The sequence below is a fragment of the Drosophila elegans genome, unplaced genomic scaffold (genome assembly GCF_018152505.1).
Source record: "Drosophila elegans isolate 14027-0461.03 unplaced genomic scaffold, ASM1815250v1 contig_149, whole genome shotgun sequence".
In the NCBI taxonomy this organism is placed as follows: domain Eukaryota; kingdom Metazoa; phylum Arthropoda; class Insecta; order Diptera; family Drosophilidae; genus Drosophila; species Drosophila elegans.
This window is the reverse complement of record NW_024545513.1, coordinates 14,628,508-14,652,991: the sequence shown is the minus strand read 5'-3', so window position 1 is coordinate 14,652,991 and position 24,484 is coordinate 14,628,508. Positions and strand designations below refer to the sequence as shown.

Below are 24,484 nucleotides of genomic sequence, written 5' to 3'. Positions count from 1 at the left end.
CTAAAAAAGAATTCCCAGGAAAACACTTTAATGCATACTTTTGGGTTTATTCGGTTATGCATTAGAAAAGATATTTACGGAGATACCATTAGTCTCATAAATAAACAATGAAGGATAGCTTTCCATTTTTATACCCTTGCAGAGGGTATTATAATTTCAGTCAGAAGTTTGCAACGCAGTGAAGGAGACGTTTCCGACCCTATAAAGTATATATATTCTTGATCAGCATCACTAGTAGAGTCGATCTAGCCATGTCCGTCTGTCCGTCCGTCTGTCCGTCCGTCTGTCCGTCCGTCTGTCCGTCTGTCCGTCTGTCCGTCTGTCCGTCCGTTTATATGCAAACTAGTCTCTCAGTTTTAAAGCTATCTGCATGAAACTTTCCCAAAAGTTGTCTTTCTATTGCAGGTAGTATATAAGTCGGAACGAGCCGGATCGGACGACTATAGCATATAGCTCCCATAGGAACAATCGGAAAAATAAATGAAAAAAATTATAACTTTGCTGTTTTTTAATTTTTTGTTTAGTTCTTCGACATATAGTAATGGTTAAATATTTCCGATTTACGGTTTAAATTTCATCAAAATCGGTCGACTATAGCATATAGCTCCCATAGGAACAATCGGAAAAATAAATGAAAAAAAATTATAACTTTGCTGTTTTTTAATTTTTTGTTTCGTTCTTCGAGATATAGTAATGGTTAAATATTTCAGAATTATGTTTTAAATTTCATCAAAATCGGACGACTATAGCATATAGCTCCCATAGGAACAATCGGAAAAATAAATGAAAAAAAATTATAACTTTTCTGTTTTTTAATTTTTTGTTTAGTTCTTCGACATATAGCAATGTTTAATTATTTCAGAATTATGTTTTAAATTTTATCAAAATCGGACGTCTATAGCATATAGCTCCCATAGAAATAATAAAAATATATAAAATAACTATCTAATAATTGAGCTGCAAATCATCATAGCTTCACTGTTTTTCAGTATATACTCAAGTAAATCATAATTTAAATGTTTTCAAAAGTATTTAATTCATGCAATAGCTGCAAGGGTATATGAACTTCGGCTTGCCGAAGTTTGCTTTCTTTCTTGTTCTGTTTCATTTATGATTCCATTCAAAAATGGTCTCAATAATAGACAGTGAAATATTATATTTTTTAGTTTAGACTTTTTGGTTGTCTAATCTTTTCAGTTTAATTACACAGAAATTTTTATTTGTTTGATTATTTTCTAAGATGTTATTACCTTGAGTACAAATGTACAATAAAAGTCTAAATATTCTTTATCAGCATCTTTTTAAGTCATTTAATCTTTGGAATTAAATTTTTCCTGTATAATAAATTGGACATATATTTAAATGATTTAAGTTGTACATTGTTCAGTACAATTTTGGTAAATCCAAATATGTTAAATATTTTCTAATCATGTAATATCTTTTAGATAAGCTTATAATTTTACTGCATTCAATAGTAAATAGTCACTATCAGCTTATTTTAGTAGTCAAAAAGCCAACAAACTTGGGTGTCCATCAACAAAAAAAAATTTAAAATTAAAAGTGTAAGTGTAAGTGTAAGTGAAACTAATATTTAAAGATTCGCTTTGTTGGTTTTCTGTTGGTTTTTATTGTATAAGGTAGTAGTTAGGTAGTAGCATATAAATTTATATAACGTACGATATACATAGTATGTAAAAAAGACATAGCTAGCTTAAATACTTTTCCATTGATGCGAATCGATCTGCTTCAGCAGGCCTGCCCATTAATTTGCTCGCGTTCCATGGAAATTGCTCTCTTTTCGGGCCGATCCTGTTCTCTAATCTCAATGCAGTGCGTGGGTGTGTGTGAGTCTGTGTGTGAGAGTGTGTGTGTGTGCGTGCGACGTATGGGTGAGTGGTAAGTGAGTGGGTTGATTGATGAGTTAGTGAACTGCGTGCACATCCTAGAACCCTGCAACTCCGCCGCGCTTGCGATAGTCGGCATTCGCATAGATGGCCGTGGCATTCCGCGAAATGGCCGTGACCACCGATCCCGCGAGCCTGGAGATGGCCTTCAACGTGTGACCCCGCTGGGCCAGCAGCTGCAGCAGGGACTCCGAGAAGCCACCCTCCTCGTATTCCAGCACATCGGGCAGCAGCTGATGGTAGAACCGGGGTGCAGTGACCGCCTTCCGCAGATCTTGGTCGAACCACAGCACATTGGCGGCCACCTCCACCACGGCGGGAATGATCTTGCTGCCTCCGGCCGCTCCGATCACCATTCGGATGTTGCCCAGACTGTCCGCCAGCAGGACTGGCGATTGCGAGGACATCGCCCGCTTGTGGCCCTCAATCACATTGGCCGGCGACGGCGGCAGCCCGAAAAAGTTGTTCGCCACGGCAAAGTCGTTCATTCCATTGTTCAGCACGATGCCCGTACGTGTGCCAATCAGTCCGGAGCCAAAACTGAAAAGTAAAATATATGTTTACTTTATAACATATTGATTGTTTTTTACTTTAGAACATTTCCAGTTATATACTAAATATATGATCAAAGCTACACCAAAACAAAAATTGTAAAAAAAACAAAAACTATTGTTATATGAATTTTATATATTGATTTCTATATAACATAAGTATTAAATTAATACCACGAAAGTATTAAAATAAAACTTATGAACTATCGATTAAATTGTTTTTTTTTTCAAAAAACGGTTATTGAGCTGTAAGCTATATCTTTTCAGAGTAATTTAAAAAACCGTTACATTATGTTTACCATTTTTGGAATTATTGGTTAATTATTAGTTTTCAGTATATCATGTAACATTTTAGAAACATTTTAACTAAATAAAATGATGGTTTAAATATTCAATTTCAGAAAACGCTTGCTGGCGAGTACTCTTTTAAGTAATTTTTAAATTTCAGATGGACTTTAATATATTTATCAACTATATTCAGGTCTAATGATATTAACACCAAACATTACTTAAATTAAAAATTAAATGTTAAGATTTGCTTATGCAAATCAACTTTTCGATTCGATTTACTCACTAGGAATTAATGGAGCTGGTCACCGAGACGGCATCCCCGTTGGGTGCCAAAACACATAGATGCGATGTGCCATCGGGGTCCTCGATGGAGCCGAACTCGGCACCGTACGACTGGTGATTGGGCAGGACATGGGAGTCGTTGATCTTGGCCCGGTTCTCTTCGCCAAACTCGCGACTATTCAGCTTGCTGACCAGCTCTCGGGCATCAACGAAATGCATGTCGCCCAGTTCCGAGCGCTTGGCGAAGGCGAACTTCATGGCCTCGGCAAATCGGTGGATGGTGCGGGCCCTCAACTCCTCGGTGGCCAGATCCTGATTCGAAAAGTTATAGCCCTGCAAAATGCTCAAGACGTGGGCCACCAACGAACCGGAACTGACCGGTGGTGCCACATACAGGGTATCCTCGCCCAAGTCCATGGTGATGGAATCGATCACATCGGCCTCGTAGAACTCAAGATCATCGGACGAAATAATGCTGCCCATGTCCTCCAGATCCTTGGCCAGCAACTTGGCCGCCGTTCCATTGTACAGGTCCATGGGTCCGTTCTCGGCAAGAAGTTTGTACGTATTGCAGAGATTCTTTGGCGGCTTCACCACCGTTCCGGCCACATGCGGCTTGCCCGTCTTCGCATTTAGATAGATCCTGTGAAAAAAAGTCAAAGGTCAAAGGTCAAGATTAAATTATAGGTATGTACATTTTCAAGTGGATTTAGAGACTCACTGATACTGCTCATGTTCCTTGATGTACGGCAGTGCAGCTGCCAGAGACCGTTCCATGTGCTGCGACACATGGTATCCCTTCTCACAGAGCTCCAGCGATGGTGCCACCAGGTCCGCCCACGGAAGTTTGCCGAATCTCTGGTGCGCCACATGGTAACCCATCGCCTCGCCGGGCACACCGATGCTCAGCGGTCCCTTGTACGACTTTTCCGGCTCCTGGGCGAACATGTCTCCCTCGGAGGCATACGGTGCCACCTCGCGGGCATCGATGGTGGTGGCGTGCCGCTCCTTCCGGTTATACACGTTCATCAGGTGGCCACCGCCGATGCCCAGGCTCTGAAGGGTCAGCAGTCCGTTGCAAAGGAGCGCTGCGATCGCCGCGTCCACCGCGCTGCCATTTTTCTGAAGGATTCCGCTACAAGAAAGAAAATATATATATTCTTTACTTAGCCCTCCAATTCTGGGGTCTAGATTTTTAAAAATTCGGTTTTTTTGTAAAAACTAAATTTATTTTATTTCGATCGATCAGGGATAGATGGTTTGGGTTGCCAGCTGTTCAAAATAGCAACTCTTTTGACTTTGGGTCTTATTTTGGCAAAGTTACAACAAGAAGACTCTTCAGAAATAATTTTGTTTGAAAAATCGCCAAAAATCCCAAAAAACACATTAAAAACTTGGTTTTTGTGTCAAAACCCCGGGAAATAATGGTCAAGTGTTAGAATGTCATACACCGTTGAATTCGTAATAAAATTTCCAATCGAATGGCATTAACAGTTGAAATTTTGTCAGATTTTCAAATTTCTGCAAAAATTGATGATGTACCCCCTTACAAAAAAGTCAGAAATGCGGACATAAATCAATTTTTCAAAAAACGTTTTTCAAAATTCGGTTTTTTTGTCAAAATTAAATTAATTGTTTTCAATCGATCAGGGATGGATAATATAGGTTGCTAGCTGTTCAAAATAGCAACTCTTTTGACTTTGGGTCTTATTTTGGCAAAGTTACAACAAGAAGACTCTTCAGAAATAATTTTGTTTGAAAAATCGCCAAAAATCCCAAAAAACACATTAAAAACTTGGTTTTTGTGTCAAAACCCTGGGAAATAATGGTCAAATATTAGAATGTCATACACCGTTGAATTCGTAATAAAATTTCCAATCGAATGGCATTAACAGTTGAAATTTTTTCAGATTTTCAAATTTCTGCAAAAATTGATGATGTACCCCCTTACAAAAAAGTCAGAAATGCGGACATAAATCAATTTTTCAAAAAACGTTTTTCAAAATTCGGTTTTTTTGTCAAAATTAAATTAATTGTTTTCAATCGATCAGGGATGGATAATATAGGTTGCTAGCTGTTCAAAATAGCAACTCTTTTGACTTTGGGTCTTATTTTGGCAAAGTTACAACAAAAAGACTCTTCAGAAATAATTTTGTTTGAAAAATCGCCAAAAATCCCAAAAAACACATTAAAAACTTGGTTTTTGTGTCAAAACCCTGGGAAATAATGGTCAAATATTAGAATGTCATACACCGTTGAATTCGTAATAAAATTTCCAATCGAATGGCATTAACAGTTGAAATTTTTTCATATTTTCAAATTTCTGCAAAAATTGATGATGTACCCCCTTATAAAAAAGTCAGAAATTCGGACATAAATAAATTTTTCAAAAAACGTTTTTCAAAATTCGGTTTTTTTTGTCAAAATTAAATTAATTGTTTTCAATCGATCAGGGATGGATAATATAGGTTGCTAGCTGTTCAAAATAGCAACTCTTTTGACTTTAGGTCTTATTTTGGCAAAGTTACAACAAAAAGACTCTTCAGAAATAATTTTGTTTGAAAAATCGCCAAAAATCCCAAAAAACACATTAAAAACTTGGTTTTTGTGTCAAAACCCTGGGAAATAATGGTCAAATATTAGAATGTCATACACCGTTGAATTCGTAATAAAATTTCCAATCGAATGGCATTAACAGTTGAAATTTTTTCAGATTTTCAAATTTCTGCAAAAATTGATGATGTACCCCCTTACAAAAAAGTCAGAAATTCGGACATAAATAAATTTTTCAAAAAACGTTTTTCAAAATTCGGTTTTTTTGTCAAAATTAAATTAATTGTTTTCAATCGATCAGGGATGGATAATATAGGTTGCTAGCTGTTCAAAATAGCAACTCTTTTGACTTTGGGTCTTATTTTGGCAAAGTTACAACAAAAAGACTCTTCAGAAATAATTTTGTTTGGAAAATCGCCAAAAATCCCAAAAAACACATTAAAAACTTGGTTTTTGTGTCAAAACCCTGGGAAATAATGGTCAAATATTAGAATGTCATACACCGTTGAATTCGTAATAAAATTTCCAATCGAATGGCATTAACAGTTGAAATTTTTTCATATTTTCAAATTTCTGCAAAAATTGATGATGTACCCCCTTATAAAAAAGTCAGAAATTCGGACATAAATAAATTTTTCAAAAAACGTTTTTCAAAATTCGGTTTTTTTGTCAAAATTAAATTAATTGTTTTCAATCGATCAGGGATGGATAATATAGGTTGCTAGCTGTTCAAAATAGCAACTCTTTTGACTTTAGGTCTTATTTTGGCAAAGTTACAACAAAAAGACTCTTCAGAAATAATTTTGTTTGAAAAATCGCCAAAAATCCCAAAAAACACATTAAAAACTTGGTTTTTGTGTCAAAACCCTGGGAAATAATGGTCAAGTGTTAGAATGTCATAACACGTTGAATTCGTTATAAAATTTCCAATCGAATGGCATTCACAGTTAATTAATTTTTTAATTTTTTCAGATTTTCGAATTTCTGCAAAAAAAAAATTTGGAATAGTTTCAATTCCATACCGAAGTCTAAGACCTTATTTCTTAACCACATAAGTCAATTTAATACTCATCTTATTGAGAAATTGTTCATAATTTAGTCTCTATGACAATTTTTTGTTGGGTGTTGGCATACGATTCCCTTACCTTCCGATCTTGCTGCACTCGAGGTTGTCGGAGCTCACTGCTCCATGTTGGTACACACCGAGGACCGACTCGAACTGCTCGCTGGTGTCGATTTTGATCTGGTTTGCCAGCCAGGCGGGTGGTCCCGCAGTGGTTGCCGCCGTGGAGGCGACCACATTGGGCAGGGCGTCCTCCGCCGGAGTGCTGGCCGTGTTCGACGAGGATCCTTGGTTCAGGTTGCCAATACTTTCCGTTTCCACTTCCTGTTGCTGCTGCTCATCTGTTAAATGAAATGTTTTAAGTGTGGGGCTGGGATTGCTATCTGTTCTGCTTGTTGTTGTTGTTGTTGTTGGTGGTGGTTGTGGTGTACTTGTTGCTGTTGTTCTTGTTGTTGTGGTGGTGGTGGTGGTGGAGGTGGTGGTGCTTATTGTTGTTGCAGTTGCAGATGGTGCAATTGTTGCTGCTGTTGCCGGTGATAACGGTGCTAGACTACTTGCAATTTCTGTTGCTGCTGCTGTTGCAATTGCAATTTCTGTTGCTGTTGCTTTTGCTGCTGTTGTTGTTGCCTCTGTGCTTGTTGATGTTGTCGTTGTCGCTGTTGTTGTTGTTGTTGTGATGTTTCTATTTGGCGTCGATTTTGGCCAGTCTTCGTTGTTGTTGTTGTTGTAGTTGTTGTTTAGTGAGTTAGGGTGTAAAGTTTTTGGTTTGGGTTTTGTTCATGTGAATACTTTTTGGTGCCACAATAGAAGAAATTATTTTGAACTAGATTAAATGCCAGGTGCTTGGTTAAGATGGATCGAAAGCATGCAGAAAATAAGCAGTTTGTATATATTTTTCTATTTTTTTTTTTTTTTTTGGGTGCCTAACAAAGTTCGGTCCCAAGTTTTAAAAGTCTATAGTGTGATATATAATACATCTAATATACAACATATTTGACAACGATTTTGGTTTTAGTTTGCAGTGGGTGAGTGAATTGTTAGCTGGATGTGGTTGGCTATATTCCTTGCCCGATTTCCCATACTCACCACTGAAACACAGGCTTATGATCACGTAGCTGATCAGGGCAATGCCAATAAAACAGATCAGCACGATGGTCAGCTTCTTCATCCAGGCCAAAACTTTGACACGCCTGCAAAAGTTAAATTTAAAACCATAAAAATACAAATAAAACAACAAAAAATAAATAAAAAGATTTTGTTAAATTTATCATTTTCAAAATAACTGCAAAACTAAAGCTGTTGCTCGGGGCAAAAAACGGAAGTGGATTTTGCGGTCAATATTTCAATGTGGATAGCCTTTTTAAAATTGATTTTTAACTAAGGTTGTTTTTTATACCATAAACTTCAAATTAAAAGTTCTTTTGCTTTTAACTATATAGTTTAACATGAGTACAAATTTACATAACATATTTTCATTCTAAGCGTGTAAAATAACAAAAAAAAATAAGTTCTAAACAAAAGTTGTAGTAGATAAGTCAAATCTCTATAATATTAAAAATTAATATCTGGGCAAAATGATCAATTAATATGTTTAAATTAGAGTTAAATTATTTTTGGATTTCTGGGGTCTCTTCGTTGAAACTTTTATGTTTATTAGATAAGATGTATAACAACCGAAGAGGTTTTTGCAACATTCCCGATATTTTTAAATAAGAACTTTTCAAAAAAGATTTTAAAATATTTTAACTATTTTTTTTTGCTTTCTTTCTATTTACTATTCAGATTCATAAGTCCAAATGTATTAAATAAAATTTTTATGTAAACGGATGCCGCCACCGCGCGAACACTAAAATCCCCAAGGACATACAAATGGTAACGCTAGTGTTATGGTTAATGTCCTTTTTATGCTCACATCTGCTCGCGACGCGCCTCCTCGGCGGCGGCGGTGTCCTGCATGAGCTCCCCGCCATTCTTCTCCTCGTCGGAGTCCAAGCCGCCGGCGGACTTCAGTGGAATCTTGTTCATGGCATCCTCGTTGCTGTGGTGCACCATTTTGTGGGCATCCGCTGCTGCTCCCGCTCCTGATCCCGTTCCCGTTCCTGTTCCTTGTCCTGCTGATGCTGGTGGGATGGTGATGGAGCTGCTGCTAAAAAAAAACACAGAAACAGGTGGAAACAGAAGCAACAGTTAACAACCAGAGCGCTCGAAAATGTGCAACAGTTTTCGCCAGCAGGCTTCAGCACCAACTGAAAATAAAAGCTGAAAATTCAAAGCACCGACAATCTCAAGCGATTCTCAGTCATCGACAAACGGCACCGACAAGTACAGCGAACCCTCAACGAATCGCGATAATTTTCAGCATACCGGAACCTAAAGAAATTCCTATTTTTTTGTTTTATAAAGCTTTTGCAAAAACCGCAAGAGATGGAAAAACCATTTATAAAACCCCGATAAAGTATCAAAGTTGCAAACTTCAATAGTACCATAAAAATGTTTAAGAATTGTACAAAACTGAAAATGATTAATGCCTTAACAATTACTATTTAAAACCGATGTTTGTGCTCGGAAAGCTTCACTGTATTAACTAAAGCAACAACTATATCACTGTCGTCATCGCCAACTTTGATGGCAGGATGTGGCTTGTGTGCTCGGCTACACGACACCACCCACCCACCGCCCACAGCCCCGATGTTCCTTAGGTGGGCGTGGCCCGTATAAAAATGGGTCAGACAAGCGTCAACGTCGACAGCGACGCTGGCAGAGGCAGCGGGAAATGCATTTTCCTCAATCGAGCGAGTGGATTTCCTTTTGTTGTTTCGGCCATAACCATAATTGAATGTTGTGATTGTAAGCTCGCATGGTTCGCGGGGTTTTGTGGGCGGTGGGCGGTGGATTATGGGTGGTGTTGGGTAGTCATGGGCTAAAGTCATTGCTCGCGGGAATTGGGTTAATTGCCGGCAGCTTAAAAAAAAAAAAAAAAAAACACATCGGACAGAGCAGCACCTTTTGCACTCCGGTCCTGACCTGGGCTACATTTGTAATTGTTGACGTCGCCACTCGCGCACTACACACCCCCTTTAACCCCTGAAAGCCCCCCCTCCCCTTAACCCCTTCTTCGGCTCAACTGATGACGACACTTGCTTAAGAGGGAAAGCACCTCGTAAAACAGGGTGCACAAAGAGTAAACTCGTAAATGATGCACGCGGTAGGTTAATCATGCTTGTTTACAACTCGTACTTTTTAAGAGCTACACAGAAGCAATTTTTTTTACAGGGTGATCGATTAAAGGCTAACGATATTTAGTGCAAATTAATTTTTATTTAAATTTTATTCGCTTATCTTGTGGCTTTCCAAATGATTAAAAGTAATGTTTATAATAGCAACAATGACAAAATGTAAAATAAAAGGATTTATTGCTGGGATTTGCAGAACAAATCTTAAGTGTCAACCCAATTTTTTCTTAATTTTGGTGAGTACCTAAGTATGTTTAAAAACCTTCAATGTAAATACATGTTTTTAAACAACATTTTGATATTTTTTCTGTTCGTGCAATTCCACCTATCAATTTGAGATATGCTGAATAATTGCAGGTCTAATGAATGGCCCTTTATTTGTGCGCACTTTTTACGGTTCCCCATGTTTTTCCTGGTTAATAATACTTAGCCGTTGCCGATATTGCTGTTGTTGCTGCTGTTTTTTCTGCTGCACGGCCTGGCAGGCAGGCATTCGCGCTATTTTTGGGTCAACTGCATTTAATTTCGTTTCATTTTCGTTAAATGGTCGGTGGGCCGAAAGAACCAACCACAATTATGAGGCATTCAGAATGCAATTGGGGTTTACGATCCACTTGTTCCTCGCTGCGCCCACGGAAAATGGCACATGGAACCAAAATAGAGTTGCGATGCCATGACCAGGGCAAATTAAATGCCGAGAACCAGAAATATTCCCCTTTTCTGTTTCACTTTTATTGATTGCTATTTGCACTTAGGGATTCGCAAGAAACGAACGACAGGTGGCGTGTTGGTAGTAGCCATTAGCCATGGAAAATTACTCAATTGTAACTTAGTTGAGTAAATATTTCTTAGCAGCCAAACAAAATGAAAAAAAAAATATCATAACATAATTTAAGACTACATAATGGAATTAAATTTGTATTGGTTTTTTATATGAATTTGGCAATCGTAAAACATCTATAACTATTATTGGCTTTAATTATTTTTTAAATAATACCTAAAAATATTTATACACTCGATTAAATTCCCTTTATTTCCTCACTTTTTAAATTTATTTTCTAACAAATTCTTTCACCATTTTTTTAGTTTTTGGTTATGGCGCATGCGCAGCGCCTCCAACCCGAATAAGCAGGCATCCAACTAATTAAAAATCGGAATTGGAATCGACTGTCATTATTTATACGTGAATAGACTGATCAATGAGCAATAATTTCGAAATTCCGAATAAAATTGGGAAAACTTATGGCCATTGGATAGTTTTGTAGAGTTAGCCAATACAAATATGGGAAGTGACCGACAAGCTTTATCGGTAATAAGTACACACATGTCCAAATACATGGGTACATATGTTTTAGATATATGTGTATACATTATATTAATTGCCCATTACATTTCTAACGCAGAAGAATGCTCAGATCGTTTATTGACTTTCATCTTAAGCCGACTTCTTATCGAAGGAAGCAAATTCCTTGGTTTCAGACAGAATAAAATGAATAAAAGAACGAATGATAAAAAAATTTAAAGATATGGGTCAGCTAGTAAAAAGAAAGACTAAGTACAACTATTCTTAATTTATTTTTAAAATGGTCTTAAATAAACATCTTCTATCTATATTTGATTTATTAATTCTTTTGAAATTTAAATTTCTCTACCAAATTTAAAAACTTGTCTCTATTAAGCACATGTTACTTCAAGTAGGTATCCACAAATACTGCCAGATAATTGTTTGTATTTCAAGGGGGCAAGGGCATATGGCCATAGATCATGGTTGATCGGGCATATCCAAACCCAATCGATTGGCGGCACCAATCCAATTTGCATTTCGGATTCCAAACGAATTGTTTTGGGGGGGCAATTAAGTCAACAATTTGACAAAACAAATACAATTAAAATGCACGAAGACCGGCGCAAATAAATCAAAACCCGCCGAGGGCCAACACCACACATATGAATTTAGTGAGCAAAATTTAACTCCGGATGACGAACGCTTCGGCGACCCACTAAAGTTGTTGAAATTGCAGTGTATAAAAAACTTAAATATCCAGCTGCTGACCAAAAAGGCGAAACAATTATGTTTTTTGGTTCCATAAACCACAGACTGACACCATTTCTAGGTTTACGAGGAGTCGGTTTCTTTACTACGAACTATTTTTACTTTACTTTACATCTCAAAACAAATATTTCGAAATCGAATGGGCGGTGAAATGATGAAAATATTTCTGTGATTATTTCCTTGGATTCTCCAAAAGAAAATTTCACAAAAACTAGACAGCCATAAACTTATGAGATCATAAAGCCAATGTGCAAATGTCAAATACAATTTAAAACCCCTTGTTGATGTTGTACATATACATTTTAAAATCAAATAGGTCTCTTACTCATTTGAAATATTGTTTGTGATATTAAAATTGTCAAGTCTTGATTAAAACTTTCATTTATATTATAAGCAACATTTTAAGAAATTTTAACCCAATTTTATTTTTCTATTTTATTTTCTTAGCTTGCTATTTTTAATAATTTTCTTAATCAAGTTGCTCTGTGAAATGATTAAAAAAAAGGAATGATTAACCAGTACTTAGTCATGATACAGAAACCATGAGACTAATTAGTTGTATGTCATGTTATAATACTATTTTTATTTTCCGAACCCTTTTTAGCACAATGATGATCAATTCAGTCGACCTAATGGCGAATTTCACAGTCCTCCGCCGCAAAACCGCGACGAAATGGGGCAAAGAGGCAGAGGAAGCTTCCCATAGATCAAGTGGAACAAAGATCTGTTACTGTGGGCCTCCTCGTCGCGGATTTACGCAATTTGACACATTCTGACACATTTCGCATTTTTCCAATCCCAATCCCCAATCCCCAATTGGTTGGTGACAGTGCAAATTGATCTCGCCCAAAGTTCAGGGACGCTGCCAGCAGATAAGTAGCGCAGTCTAAATGCGGGTGCACATATACTATGCGTAGCATGGTGGCTGGGTGAACGAGTATATGGGTGTTATAGATAGACACCCAGATATTAGCTGGCATGGACAGCCATAGACAGTGTCGAGCTCTATATGCCATTGCCTTTGCCGTTGAAGTTGCCTTTGCCTTTGCCTTTGCATTTGCCTCCTTCATCTTAGTATTTTTTTTTTCCGTTGATTAAGTTGTCAGCAATCAGCAAGGGGCTACGAAACGAGACGAGACGAGACGAGATGGCGTTTAGCGTCGATTACTGTTAGACTAAGTGGCCCGATCCCAGATCTGTTGAGCTAACAATTGAGCGGCCTCTTGGGAATTATCTTGATAAAGAACAAACCAAAAACAATCCAAACAAACACTGCACTTGGACACACGAAATAGGAAAATAAGAAAATAAGAAAGTAAGAAAATGAATATAAAACGCGCAGAGTGCCGGGAAGTTCATGAGGGATCAAAAGATAACCCCAAAAACAAAGAAAGTCTGAACTCGACTCAAATCGGTCCCCTTCTGATCGTGCTTTTGCTTTCCAACTTATTATCATTATTTTTTCGCTGCTGATCTCCAATGTATGAAAGGTCAAGGGTTTTCAAACCCAATAAAAAGATTAAAGAGTCTTATAATTTTGTGTTTGCTAAAAATATACCCATATTAAGTGTCAAACTAATCCCTTCCAATCAAAATTTGCTTGGTCGTTTAATTCGAATATTGAATTACGAGTTCCAGTTCGTTAGAAATATAGTGTTTTCGCAGCTGCGCCTTAATGGTTATCGAACTCTTGGTGCTAAAACTAATGACTTCATAAATGTTTTGAATGCGATAACATTGTAGAGATAACGCCACTACTAACCTTACTTCCACTGCTGCATATAATTATTATTTTCCATTCATAACATTCGCTTTGCCATAAGATAAGCCGCATGCTGGCAATTATAATTGATAACAAGAAAGGAAGCAAACTTCGGCAAGCCGAAGCTATTACACATATTAAATTCCCATTAAAACAATCAAAGTTACTTGATTGTTCCTACGGAAGCTGTTCGATTTCCGTTTTGAATAAGATTAAAATCATAATTCGGATTTATTAAACCATTACTATGGCCAAAAAAATGAAAATAAAATACTAATAACTAATAATATTGAATTAGAGAAGTTAAAATTTTTTGTTCATTTACTTTCTTTTTTAATTTTCCGATAGTAGTCTGACTTCTGACTGAAATAATTAGAACGAAAGTTAAGTTTTAATATGGTTGCAGCCATACCGAAAAATAATGGGTGAGTTTGGCTAGATAAATTAAATAGTTTTATAGTCATCGATCTTATACTGTGTCAATAAAAATAATTTGACCTTAATTTTTAATAAAACTCAAGCTATTGTCTTAAGCTTCTGAATAAAATTATAATATGCTCGGCAAGGGTATGAAAGTAAGCATATAAAAGAATAATCGCTTTTTAAGCATCATTCATAATTAAAGAGTTTACAAAATAAAATTGTACACAAAATGTTTACGATTTTTAGTAAATTAGAGTATAAAAAAGATGCATAATAAAATAACAAACAAAAATATCTTATATTGTCGGTTTGAACCCTTTCTTATAATCATCGTTTATTTTTCAGTTATAATGTATTAATATTAAGTTCAAACTTAAACAAATTGTCAAAAACATGCATATCCGAAAATTGGAAAACAATTAGTTCTCGAAATAGCACTTTATACTAATAAATTATTCAACCTATTGGTATACATTTGAAAACATTTTAAAAATTCACATTAATGAAATATGATACATGGCAAAAGTTTGGCCAAGCTGCTTTAATATTTGGGAAATTTAATCACCAGCCCCTCAACCAATTTGCACCCTTCTTCCATAAGATACTTAATATTTCATTCCATTCTTCGGTTTAGTTATGGAATTGCTTTTGTTTTGTTTTGGATTTTCATCGATTTTAGTCAGAAACTTTTGGCATTTCGGGAATTTGACAAATTATCACCCATTCCCCAATTTTCCCAATTTTACCCCCGCAAAAGCACACACATATAAACTCTAATGACCTTCAGCAAAAACAAAAACAAGAGTGCATCTCAACAAGTGTTTGCTTTCATTTTTCTGTTTTTTTTTTTAATATTTTTATAATTTTTTTGTTGGCGCATTTGGCGGCATTTTTGGTGTCTGGCATTTATTTGGTTTTCATTCTTTGGCCGCCGCCTTTGTTTCGCTGTTGCTTTTGGTTATTTATAAATATAATAATTGCAAAATGAAACGGAAAAGACACGCTGTGTTTTTGGCCCTAGACTTGGACTTGGACTTGTTGCTGCCAACGTATTTTTTTATATGTATATACTTTTTTTTATATTTTTCCTGCTCTGTGGTGGACAGTTTTATTCAGGTGGGCGAACCTGGTGAATGCCGGCCCAGCATTAAACAAAAAAAAAAATACAACAAAAATAAAACACATTTTGATTTAACGATCCTGATACGCACACGCACAACAGCAACAACAAAATGAAATAAAAGAATTATGTTTTTGTCACCTTTTATTTTGGAATTTATATCGTGTGATCTTTTTTTTCGAAAACGCGCGCGTTTTTTTGCACTAATTTAAAAAATCGCGGTGCCCAGTAACGACTCTTGGCGTGGGATCAACGCATAGATATATCGCTGCTATATATAAATGCGTATGAATTCTATAATTTTCAATTATATTTTTAACTTCTTTTTTTAAGCTATTTTTTAGTCGCGTGTCGCGTCTGCGGCGTCGTCTGCGTCTCTTGGTCAACTGAATTAAGAACGGCCGCTAACGATGACGATGACGCTGGCGCTGCGGCAGCGATTGGCGGTGACGCCGGCAGAGCAAGATCTGACTATCTAGCCAATTTCCCGCCAGCCTAGAGTTTTTTGTACACTTATAAATATATTAATGCTGGAAATTTATATAATTATATAATTTCAAAATAATAAAGGGATTTATTTTAAAAAGGTGTTCGGAAAGAAGCGATTTTAGCGGTATTCCCAAAAAGCGACCAAATCCTATTAAGTTTACCAGTAAATAGATAATCAAATTAAGTGGGTGTGTGTTATTTACCTTCAATTTATTTAACTGTTAGGTTTCTGCAAAGGCTTTTCTTGCTAACGCTTTTTTAACAGTAAAATATGAAAACAAAAAATTATTGTTATCTATGGATAACAATAACTTAAATTTTTATACCCATTTAAAATTTAAAAATATATATATATTTATATATAATATATATAATTACAAAAATCATTCCAATTCAAATAATTTTATATATATACAAACATATATATAAATATCAACAAGTTCAAATTGTTTTATATAGGCAAAATAAATAAATTAAATAAAAAAAATATTTACGTAGCTTATTTTTAGACTATTTTGGCATCTCTGACTGCGATTGCTATTCGTCTAGCAGAGTGGGCCGCGAAATTGCGTCGCTGCCGCGGCGCAGCTGCTGTTGTTGTTGCTGTTGCTCTTGTTGTTGTTACTATATTTTATTTTTGTTGTTTTTTTGTTGCTGCTCTATGCTGCAGTGCAAATTGTTCCTGGCGGTGCGGAAATCACAAAAAATTAGACGACCCCGATGGACAAAAAAGCTCCCGTGATTGTCATCACTCTAGATGCTAGTTCTGCGAGTTCTGGTTGGTTTTTGGTTTAATTTTGTTGTTTCGTATTTTTTTCCAGAGGGGAGTGAGGGGGAAAAGGGGGGCGTGGCCACCACCTACCCGCCGGCAAGCCATTAAGAGCAATTTGTTGACAGTGACACACAAAAATGGACACACAAAGCGACGCAAGGCGACAAAACAGGCTCAACCAAACAAACAAACCGAAACCAAACCAAATCAACAAAAAGAAAATCGCAAAAAAAAAAAATAAAATAGTAATGATAACATGGAGGGAAAATCGGAAAATGTGAGACAATTCAATGACATCATCAAATCACTTTAATTGCAATCCCCTCGCAGGTTTGGGGAAATGAGTTAAGAGACTAAGGATATGGTCGTGCTCATATTTATGTTCCTGGCAACTTTGATTTATTTTCCTATTGTGGAAAAATTCCTCTATCTGTTGCTCCCTGATTGCCCAGAGCCATTTGGGTATCCTGAGATGTCTGCTCTTGAAACTAAGTGGAATTGGCATCTATTTATGTTTGTACCAGGTGACGCAAAATAATAGTAAGCCAGTTAACTTGAAAGTACAAATGGGGTAAAATCTTTAGTGCCGATTCTCAATTGGTGTATTTTTAATTAAAAGAAAAAACTCTTAAAAAGCAATGCTTCACATAGGAACATTTAAATATGGATTTTAAAATTTAAGCTTAATTTTATTTAATATTTTTTATTTGATAATAACTATCTTAGAATTTAAATATGATTTTAAGCTCACTAATAGTTTTTCTTCAGAGTCTCAAAATACATATATAAAACATTTAATAAATAAGCAAGTCAACTGATTTAAATGGAAAACCTCGAGCTTTAAGCTGGAATCTTTCAAACATCAGTATATTTTCTTATATGTTATATCTGATTGCCAATATACATTTTCAAATTTTATAGAGCTGATAACTTGGCCGCTATTATTGCCTGATTGTTGGATGTCGTGTTTGTTGGAGTGGTCATCGTGTGGCCATCGTCGTCTCCTCACATCCGCTGAGCATGTGTTTGCTGTTTTATTATACTTTTTGCATTTTGTTGCACTTTTTGTGTCTTTGTGGGGGCACGCAGATTTCCGCTGCAGCTTGACATTTGCAGTTGTCTATGATAAGAGCTGTGCAGCGGACAAAAGGCAACGCCAAAGGAGGATGATGATCATGGAAGCATGTCAATTGCACAAAGATACAACGATACATGTGTGTGGCGGGCGAACACTACTTATTTATTTTTACATGCGCGATGTCGTGCTGCTAAAGCGTGCAATTCTCCATAGTGTATAGTGGTATATACAATATAGTGGCCAGTAGCTGGATCCAGAGACAAATCAAAAGCACCAGACGACAAGCGACAGACGAAAAAGACCGCACGAATAAAAATTAAAATGTGTGTCAACAAATTGCTCAAATTATCAGCAGTTAAGCGCAGTGTGGGTATACTTGGAAAAAATTAATCTATTCATGAGGCTAAAAGTTCAAATTGAGCCACATTTCAAACAGTTTTTATAAACCAAAATTGTATATAAAGATGATATGAAAAATTGAAATTTCTGCGAAAAAAACAAGACTGTTATCATAAAATATATTTAAAACCTGCGTTTCTATTTTATTTTAATAACAAATAATATTATTTTTTTAGGTTAAAAATCCAATATTAGAACTGTTTAAACCTTATTAAATATAATTATTTTTTAAAATTAATAAAACCTCTAACCAACAAAGATCTGTCATTAATTTAACCACCTTTAAATTGGGATGCAGCAATAATTTTCTTTAAGTGTATAGTGTAAATAGAATAAAAGCGGCTTCACTGTACTTGAAGCGCACGCTGGTGGGCGGCATCGCATCAATCCACATGACAATGGACTAATTACGGGGAATCCATCACGAGAAATCATCCCACTATTTTAAAAAACTCATCACTTGACCCTGCTTCATCTGCCCTTTTTGGTTTGCTTTTATTTTTCCCATTCCACCACAAATCGATTTGCATACTAAATCACAGCTACTGTGAACACAAGTTTGCGTAGGCCTTTTATTTATGAATGATTGAAAATTAGCTGAAAATTGAAATATACAAAAATTTAACAGATATTGAGATTTTTTAAAAATTGGTTCCAACTTTTCTCAAATTCTTATCTACTTAAAACATAAGTAACTAAAGTATATAATATATAAATAATTTAATATATAATTAAAGGTACTATGTACCGTAAAAATCTAAAATTAATTTAAGTTAAAAATCCAATTGCATTTCAATAACTATAATATATTATTTCTTATATCTCTATAGTATATTTTATACTTTTTTAATATAAATATTATTCAAAACAAGAAAGAAAGCAAACTTCGGCAAGCCGAAGTTCATATACCCTTGCAGCTATTGCAAGAATTAAACATTTTTGAAAACATTAAAATTATGATTTACTTTCGTATATGTTTAAAAACATTGAAGCTATGATGATTTGCAGCTTAATTATTTGATTGTTCTTTTATATATTTTTATTATTTGTATGGGAGCTATATGATATAGTCGTCCGATTTTGATGATATTTAAACCATAATTCTGAAATATTTAACCATTGCTATATGTCGAAGAACTAAAAAAAAAATTAAAAAACAGCAAAGTTATAATTTTTTTTTAATTATTTTTCCGATTGTTCCTATGGGAGCTATATGCTATAGTCGTACGATTTTGATGAAATTTAAACCATAATTCTGAAATATTTAACCATTGCTATATGTCGAAGAACTAAAAAAAAAATTAAAAAACAGCAAAGTTATAATTTTTTTTCAATTATTTTTCCGATTGTTCCTATGGGAGCTATATGCTATAGTCGTCCGATCCGGCTCGTTCCGACTTATATACTACCTGCAATAGAAAGACAACTTTTGGGAAAGTTTCATGCAGATAGCTTTAAAACTGAGAGACTAGTTTGCATATAAACGGACGGACAGACGGACAGACGGACAGACGGACGGACAGACGGACGGACAGACGGACATGGCTAGATCGACTCGCCTAGTGATGCTGATCCAGAATATATATACTTTATAGGGTCGGAGATGTCTCCTTCACTGCGTTGCAAACTTCTGACTGAAATTATAATACCCTCTGCAAGGGTATAATGAGACAAACAATCCCCGTTTATCTAAAAATAACCGTGAATGGAATGCGGGAGTTTCCTCATATATGCACATATTGTCTCTGCAACTGCGATCCCCAGCAGAGCTGCCCATCAATGGTCACAAGCCCAACCCAAATTAAATAAATGGCTTTTGGCTCGTTGCTTTTTTTTAGGTGCGAATGCATAGGGAAAACATACATCCATCACTTGCAATTTTAATATTTCATTTTTGGTGCGTTGGCTGTTGGCGACGCCGACGCAATGACGTCACAAATGTATTTAACCAGTTGCCCTTGGCCCGATCTACCCTCTCACTCGCACTCACACTCAACAAGGGGGCGCGGAAATCGAGATTTATATTTTGTGCATTTCCACGGCTTACAGTTAAAAAATGTAGCATGAGTAATGTCCAGAAAATAAAGAGTTTTAATGAATGAATGAAATCATACTAATAATGTTTTATTTAACAATTTTGTTGTGAAAATAAAACTTATAATTTATATCTATATGACATATCAAGATCATAGGATTTTAATTTGTTTAACATTAAGCTTGATGTGAGAACAAAATAAATGTATAAAGTCCCCCAAAAATTGTTAATAAAATCGAAGATTTTATATAAAATATTTGATATTAAAGATGAACATTCGATTTTCTAACAAAAAAAAAATATAGAATCCTTAATATAATTAGTTTATCATACATATACAAAACTTTCACATCGGTAGATATTTTTTCTCGACACGGAAAAGATCACTCAATTACCCTGTCCAAACCTATTTACCACTCTTTTTCCGAGTGCATATTTGAACTTGTCACTTGTCTGTCTGGGATTTGTGAATTGGGCAACAACTTGATCAGAACTTGACTTGCCATTAATCCTCCACAGCAATCGACAAAAAAAAGAGGAGGAGATGTGGGCACTTGGCATGCTCAATAAATGATCGTGGATATGTTCTCTACTAGTACTCCATGTTTTTGTTTTCTTTTTCGGGTATGTTTTTGAAGTGCTCCACATTATTTTGCGCTTTCATGTGGCATGCCACGTCCCCCGCCCTCCGCCCCAAAATCATCCTGAAAAAACTATTTTCAGTTCGTCTGACACACATCTATGGGCAGGAAAAGCAAAAAGAAAATGAAACAACAAAAAAAAAGTGGGAAATGAGCGGGGTGAGTAATTGTTTACATTGCGCTTCTTGCGAGCTACTTTACGGCCCAGCATGTGACCCCGCCTCCTCAATTTTTCCACCGATTTTCTGCCCCCTTTTCCCCTAAAAACAAGAAAAAGAAACACTACAAAAATCGTACTTGTTGGTTTTTCTGCTCCCTGTATTTCCTTTTTTTGATGGATTGTTTTGCGGTCCACTGACATCCACGAAACTTAAAGTTTGAACTAACAGCAATAAAAATATCCAAAGGAAACACTTGTACACACGAAAAAAAGGATGGGCACTAAATGTAAAAAAAATTAGGCCGATTTGATCTCTGATTACCTTGAATTCTCTTCAACGTTTTGAAGATGTGTAAACATTTTTTTGGGTTAAAACATTCAAAGATATCCACAAGTTTGTTTACACCATGATATACTAAGTTTATAAATAACATTGAAAATAATTATTTAAATAATACAGATTGTCTAAACAATGAATTGAAGACGGCAAAGAGTATATAAACTTTTATCACTTCCAGACAAAATATTACTCTGTAAACAAGTAAAATGTTACGGTTTTTGCATTATTTTTGATCTATGTATTAAACATTTCTGCTTGTTCTTTTTTTGAAAATCATTAAATGCTAGACAAATTTTACTCTAAATTTAACGCATAGTTAAAGAAGTAACACAATTTTAAAAAATATGTTACAATATTAATTACTTTTATCAAAATTTAGAATATTGAACTGAAATATTATTATTTGAAAATTCTTTAATAATATAAAATCTATATTTTGCAGTTTTTGGAGAACTTTATAAATTCGACCTCCGTTGAAAATCGGTAATAATTTGGTTAGCCTGTTTATAATTCCAAAAAAAAAACTGCTGCTTCCCTTAAATAACGTAAATATTAAATAAGTGCATGATTGAAGGTTTAAGTTGACCCCAGGTTAACTTACGTTTGCAGAGTTGAGAGGTTTGTGGCCGAGGCACCTACGCCGCATGCCGTGGAATGCATTCTGCAACTTTCGCCGATTTTATTGTGCTCCTTATGGGATTAGCACCTCCTCCAGCTTTTGATGCCGCCAGCTGGCACAGTTCCGAACTCAAATCGTTTATGCCAATGCACGCACAATAAAAAATTACAAAAAAATACTAATGAATAAGAAATGTGGCACGGTTGGAATTCCTTTGACAGATTGTAATAGGTAATTTAGTTTGATTTTGATTGGGATTGTGAATTTAGTGTTGCTAGTTGCTAGTTGATGGTTTCAGATTGCTAGTTGTCGCGACTTTGGTAGCGACAATTTTGATAGCGGCGGCGTTCGCGACGTTCAATTTCCGACTAAATTCTTACTTTCCGCCGGAGATGCCGTCCGGAGATGCTGCGGCAGCGACGCCAGCAGAGGCAGAGGCAGAGCCCGGCCCCGTTTCCCATTAACATTACCATTTCATGCCACCTCACAGCTATCGCCGCAGCTATATACACAATCCGAATCCAAATCCACCCACGTGGGCCGGCCAATTGTTGCTGCCGTTCCTATAATTGTTGTTGCCTTAGCATAAACATTCGAGCATCCACAGACAGTGCCAGACAGCTATATAAGGCTGGTTATCGAAACTTTAAGGAGTTTCTTTTAAAATGTCTGCATTCAGTTAAAATAATTTATATACAATTCTTATTAATTTTTTTATCTAATTAACATGTTCCTTTAAAAAAACTGAATATGAATCAAAATAATTATATTAAGTTTAAATCTTGTAAAATACTTTATATAAATCAATATTTCACATTCTTCTATGTATTAAAAATTGTATATACAACTTCACAAATTGCCAAATTTATTTTAAAATTATATATTTGCAAAATATTTCCAAATCATATAAAAATAATAGTCACAGCGTAATGAATGAATTAAAAAACGTTGTTTTAATTATATAATTTTGAACTGCAGTGTCCAAACAAGATAAATAGCCAAAAGGAAATGCCTGACGTTACCGGCGTTGTTTTCAGTACTCTGTGTAGGTGAGCAATGCATGTCATTGTTTTATTTTACCATATTTAAACGACTCGAAACATCAAATACAAAAAAGCAACAGAAGTCCAACGCGGCGTATGAGCAATGTGAATAGCAATTTCTCAACTATGTTCAAAGAAAAATTGGGAAAATTAAAGGAAAGTGTCCAAAGAGAATTTCTCGCAATGGTTGTATATAAAATAATTCCGATTCCGGTGGATATTTCACCTCATTTCCCGAACTGGCAAACACATGTTGTTAGTTTTCGGGAATGGCTGCGGTGGCATGAATCGCATGAATCACGGCTGGATAAAATATATCCCCATAAAACTGGAGGCAAAAGCCAGCGAAAGTGAAATGTTTTCAGATGGATATATGGTCCAAGACATGGATTATGCGGACCGATAGATGAATAGATACTAAATATAATGTCGAAAAATCGAGTTTATAGGCTGGCCAACAAGGAGCGTCGGTTGAATTATTTTAACAAGGCTTAAGGGGTGGCTTGCCTTGAAAAACCATATTTATTTAATTATTTGAAAAAACTATTATATGATTTTAATTTATTTTTTAACATTTTAAAGGAAAACTCTCTGTATTTGAAAATCTTAACATAAACGTGCATCTAGTCAACTGCACATCCCTTTTTTCGTGTACTTCTCTGACTAAAGCTATAAACAATCCGCCACTTGTTTGTTTACCATACCCATCTGAAAAGAGGAAAATCCGAAAAGTGAAAATCGAAAAAAAGAATTAGAAACACAAGCGCTATGTGAGATATTCCATCTGGCCGTGTAATAAAGATCTTCGGGGTGGCGGGACTTACCACAAAAAAGGGAAAATAAACTATGCCGCGAAAAAGGAACGAGGGGGAGTACCTAGAATGTAAGAAAAACTAGGGGGAGTACGAAAATGAGGCACTTATGTACTTAGAGTGATGGCGAGATGTGAAGTCAAGAACTTGCAGAAACAGACACACTCGGCCACTTGGCATTGATGGGTGAGGATTTTGAGGAAATCCCACGGATTTCCACATTTGAGTGGTGTCACTTTGGCCCCACACTCAGTCCCTGTCCCTCCCCCTGAAAGCAACTCGTAAAAATCCAGAAAACCCAAGTGACATCAGCCCCGCGAAATTCTCGCTCGTTTCATGTTCGAATTTCGTTGGCCAAAAAAAAAAAAGCCGGAACGAAATTTGGCCAATACCAAAATTGTCTCTCAATTAAGTTTCAATTGGCACACAATAAGCCAAAAGCAAAACGAGGGCAAGTCGGTGGATTAGGCGAACTTTAAATGCCCTGGAAAGTACAAATTAAATGTGTTCTACAACATTTAAAAACAATTACATCTTTACTATTAAAGTTTATATTTTATACAGTAAATTATATACTTAACTTATTATGAAATATTATATTGAGAATATTCAGAGCTACACAAGTGACTGTACTTGTACTTGGAAAAGGGCAACCGGAGAAACTGACCAAGGTATCAATTAAAATTGGAGTCGCGTGGCGATTAGCGCCATTATCCGATATCCGCAATCGCAGTGGGCGCAGTCCGTGCTTCCGTCCCTTTTTCCTGTTCTACACAGAGCAAAAATATATCACAGTGGTAATTTCTATCTGATTTTTTTTTAATGGGAATTTATTATTTATTTTTTGAAGGCAAGAAGCGT

At 35.8% G+C, this 24,484-nt stretch overlaps 1 protein-coding gene across 5 annotated transcripts; it reads right to left on the bottom strand.

Annotated features, from left to right (window-relative positions):
• Positions 1–1,607: 1,607 nt before the first annotated feature.
• Positions 1,608–22,129, bottom strand: LOC108150017 (glutathione hydrolase 1 proenzyme). 5 transcript variants are annotated; one of them, XM_017277971.2, is made up of 7 exons: positions 21,751–22,129; positions 8,557–8,790; positions 7,731–7,834; positions 6,727–7,351; positions 3,750–4,163; positions 3,030–3,671; positions 1,608–2,444 (listed from the first exon to the last, which is right to left on the bottom strand). In XM_017277971.2, the coding sequence occupies exons 1-7, from the start codon at positions 21,807–21,809 to the stop codon at positions 1,943–1,945; spliced, it is 2,580 nt and encodes an 859-aa protein (XP_017133460.1). In that variant the 5' UTR covers positions 21,810–22,129; the 3' UTR covers positions 1,608–1,942. The 5 variants fall into 5 exon arrangements, with proteins under 5 accessions (XP_017133460.1, XP_017133464.1, XP_017133461.1 ...); XM_017277975.2 differs by having other exon boundaries at positions 6,727–6,985; XM_017277972.2 differs by having other exon boundaries at positions 8,557–8,787.
• Between the last annotated feature and the right edge of the window lie 2,355 nt (positions 22,130–24,484).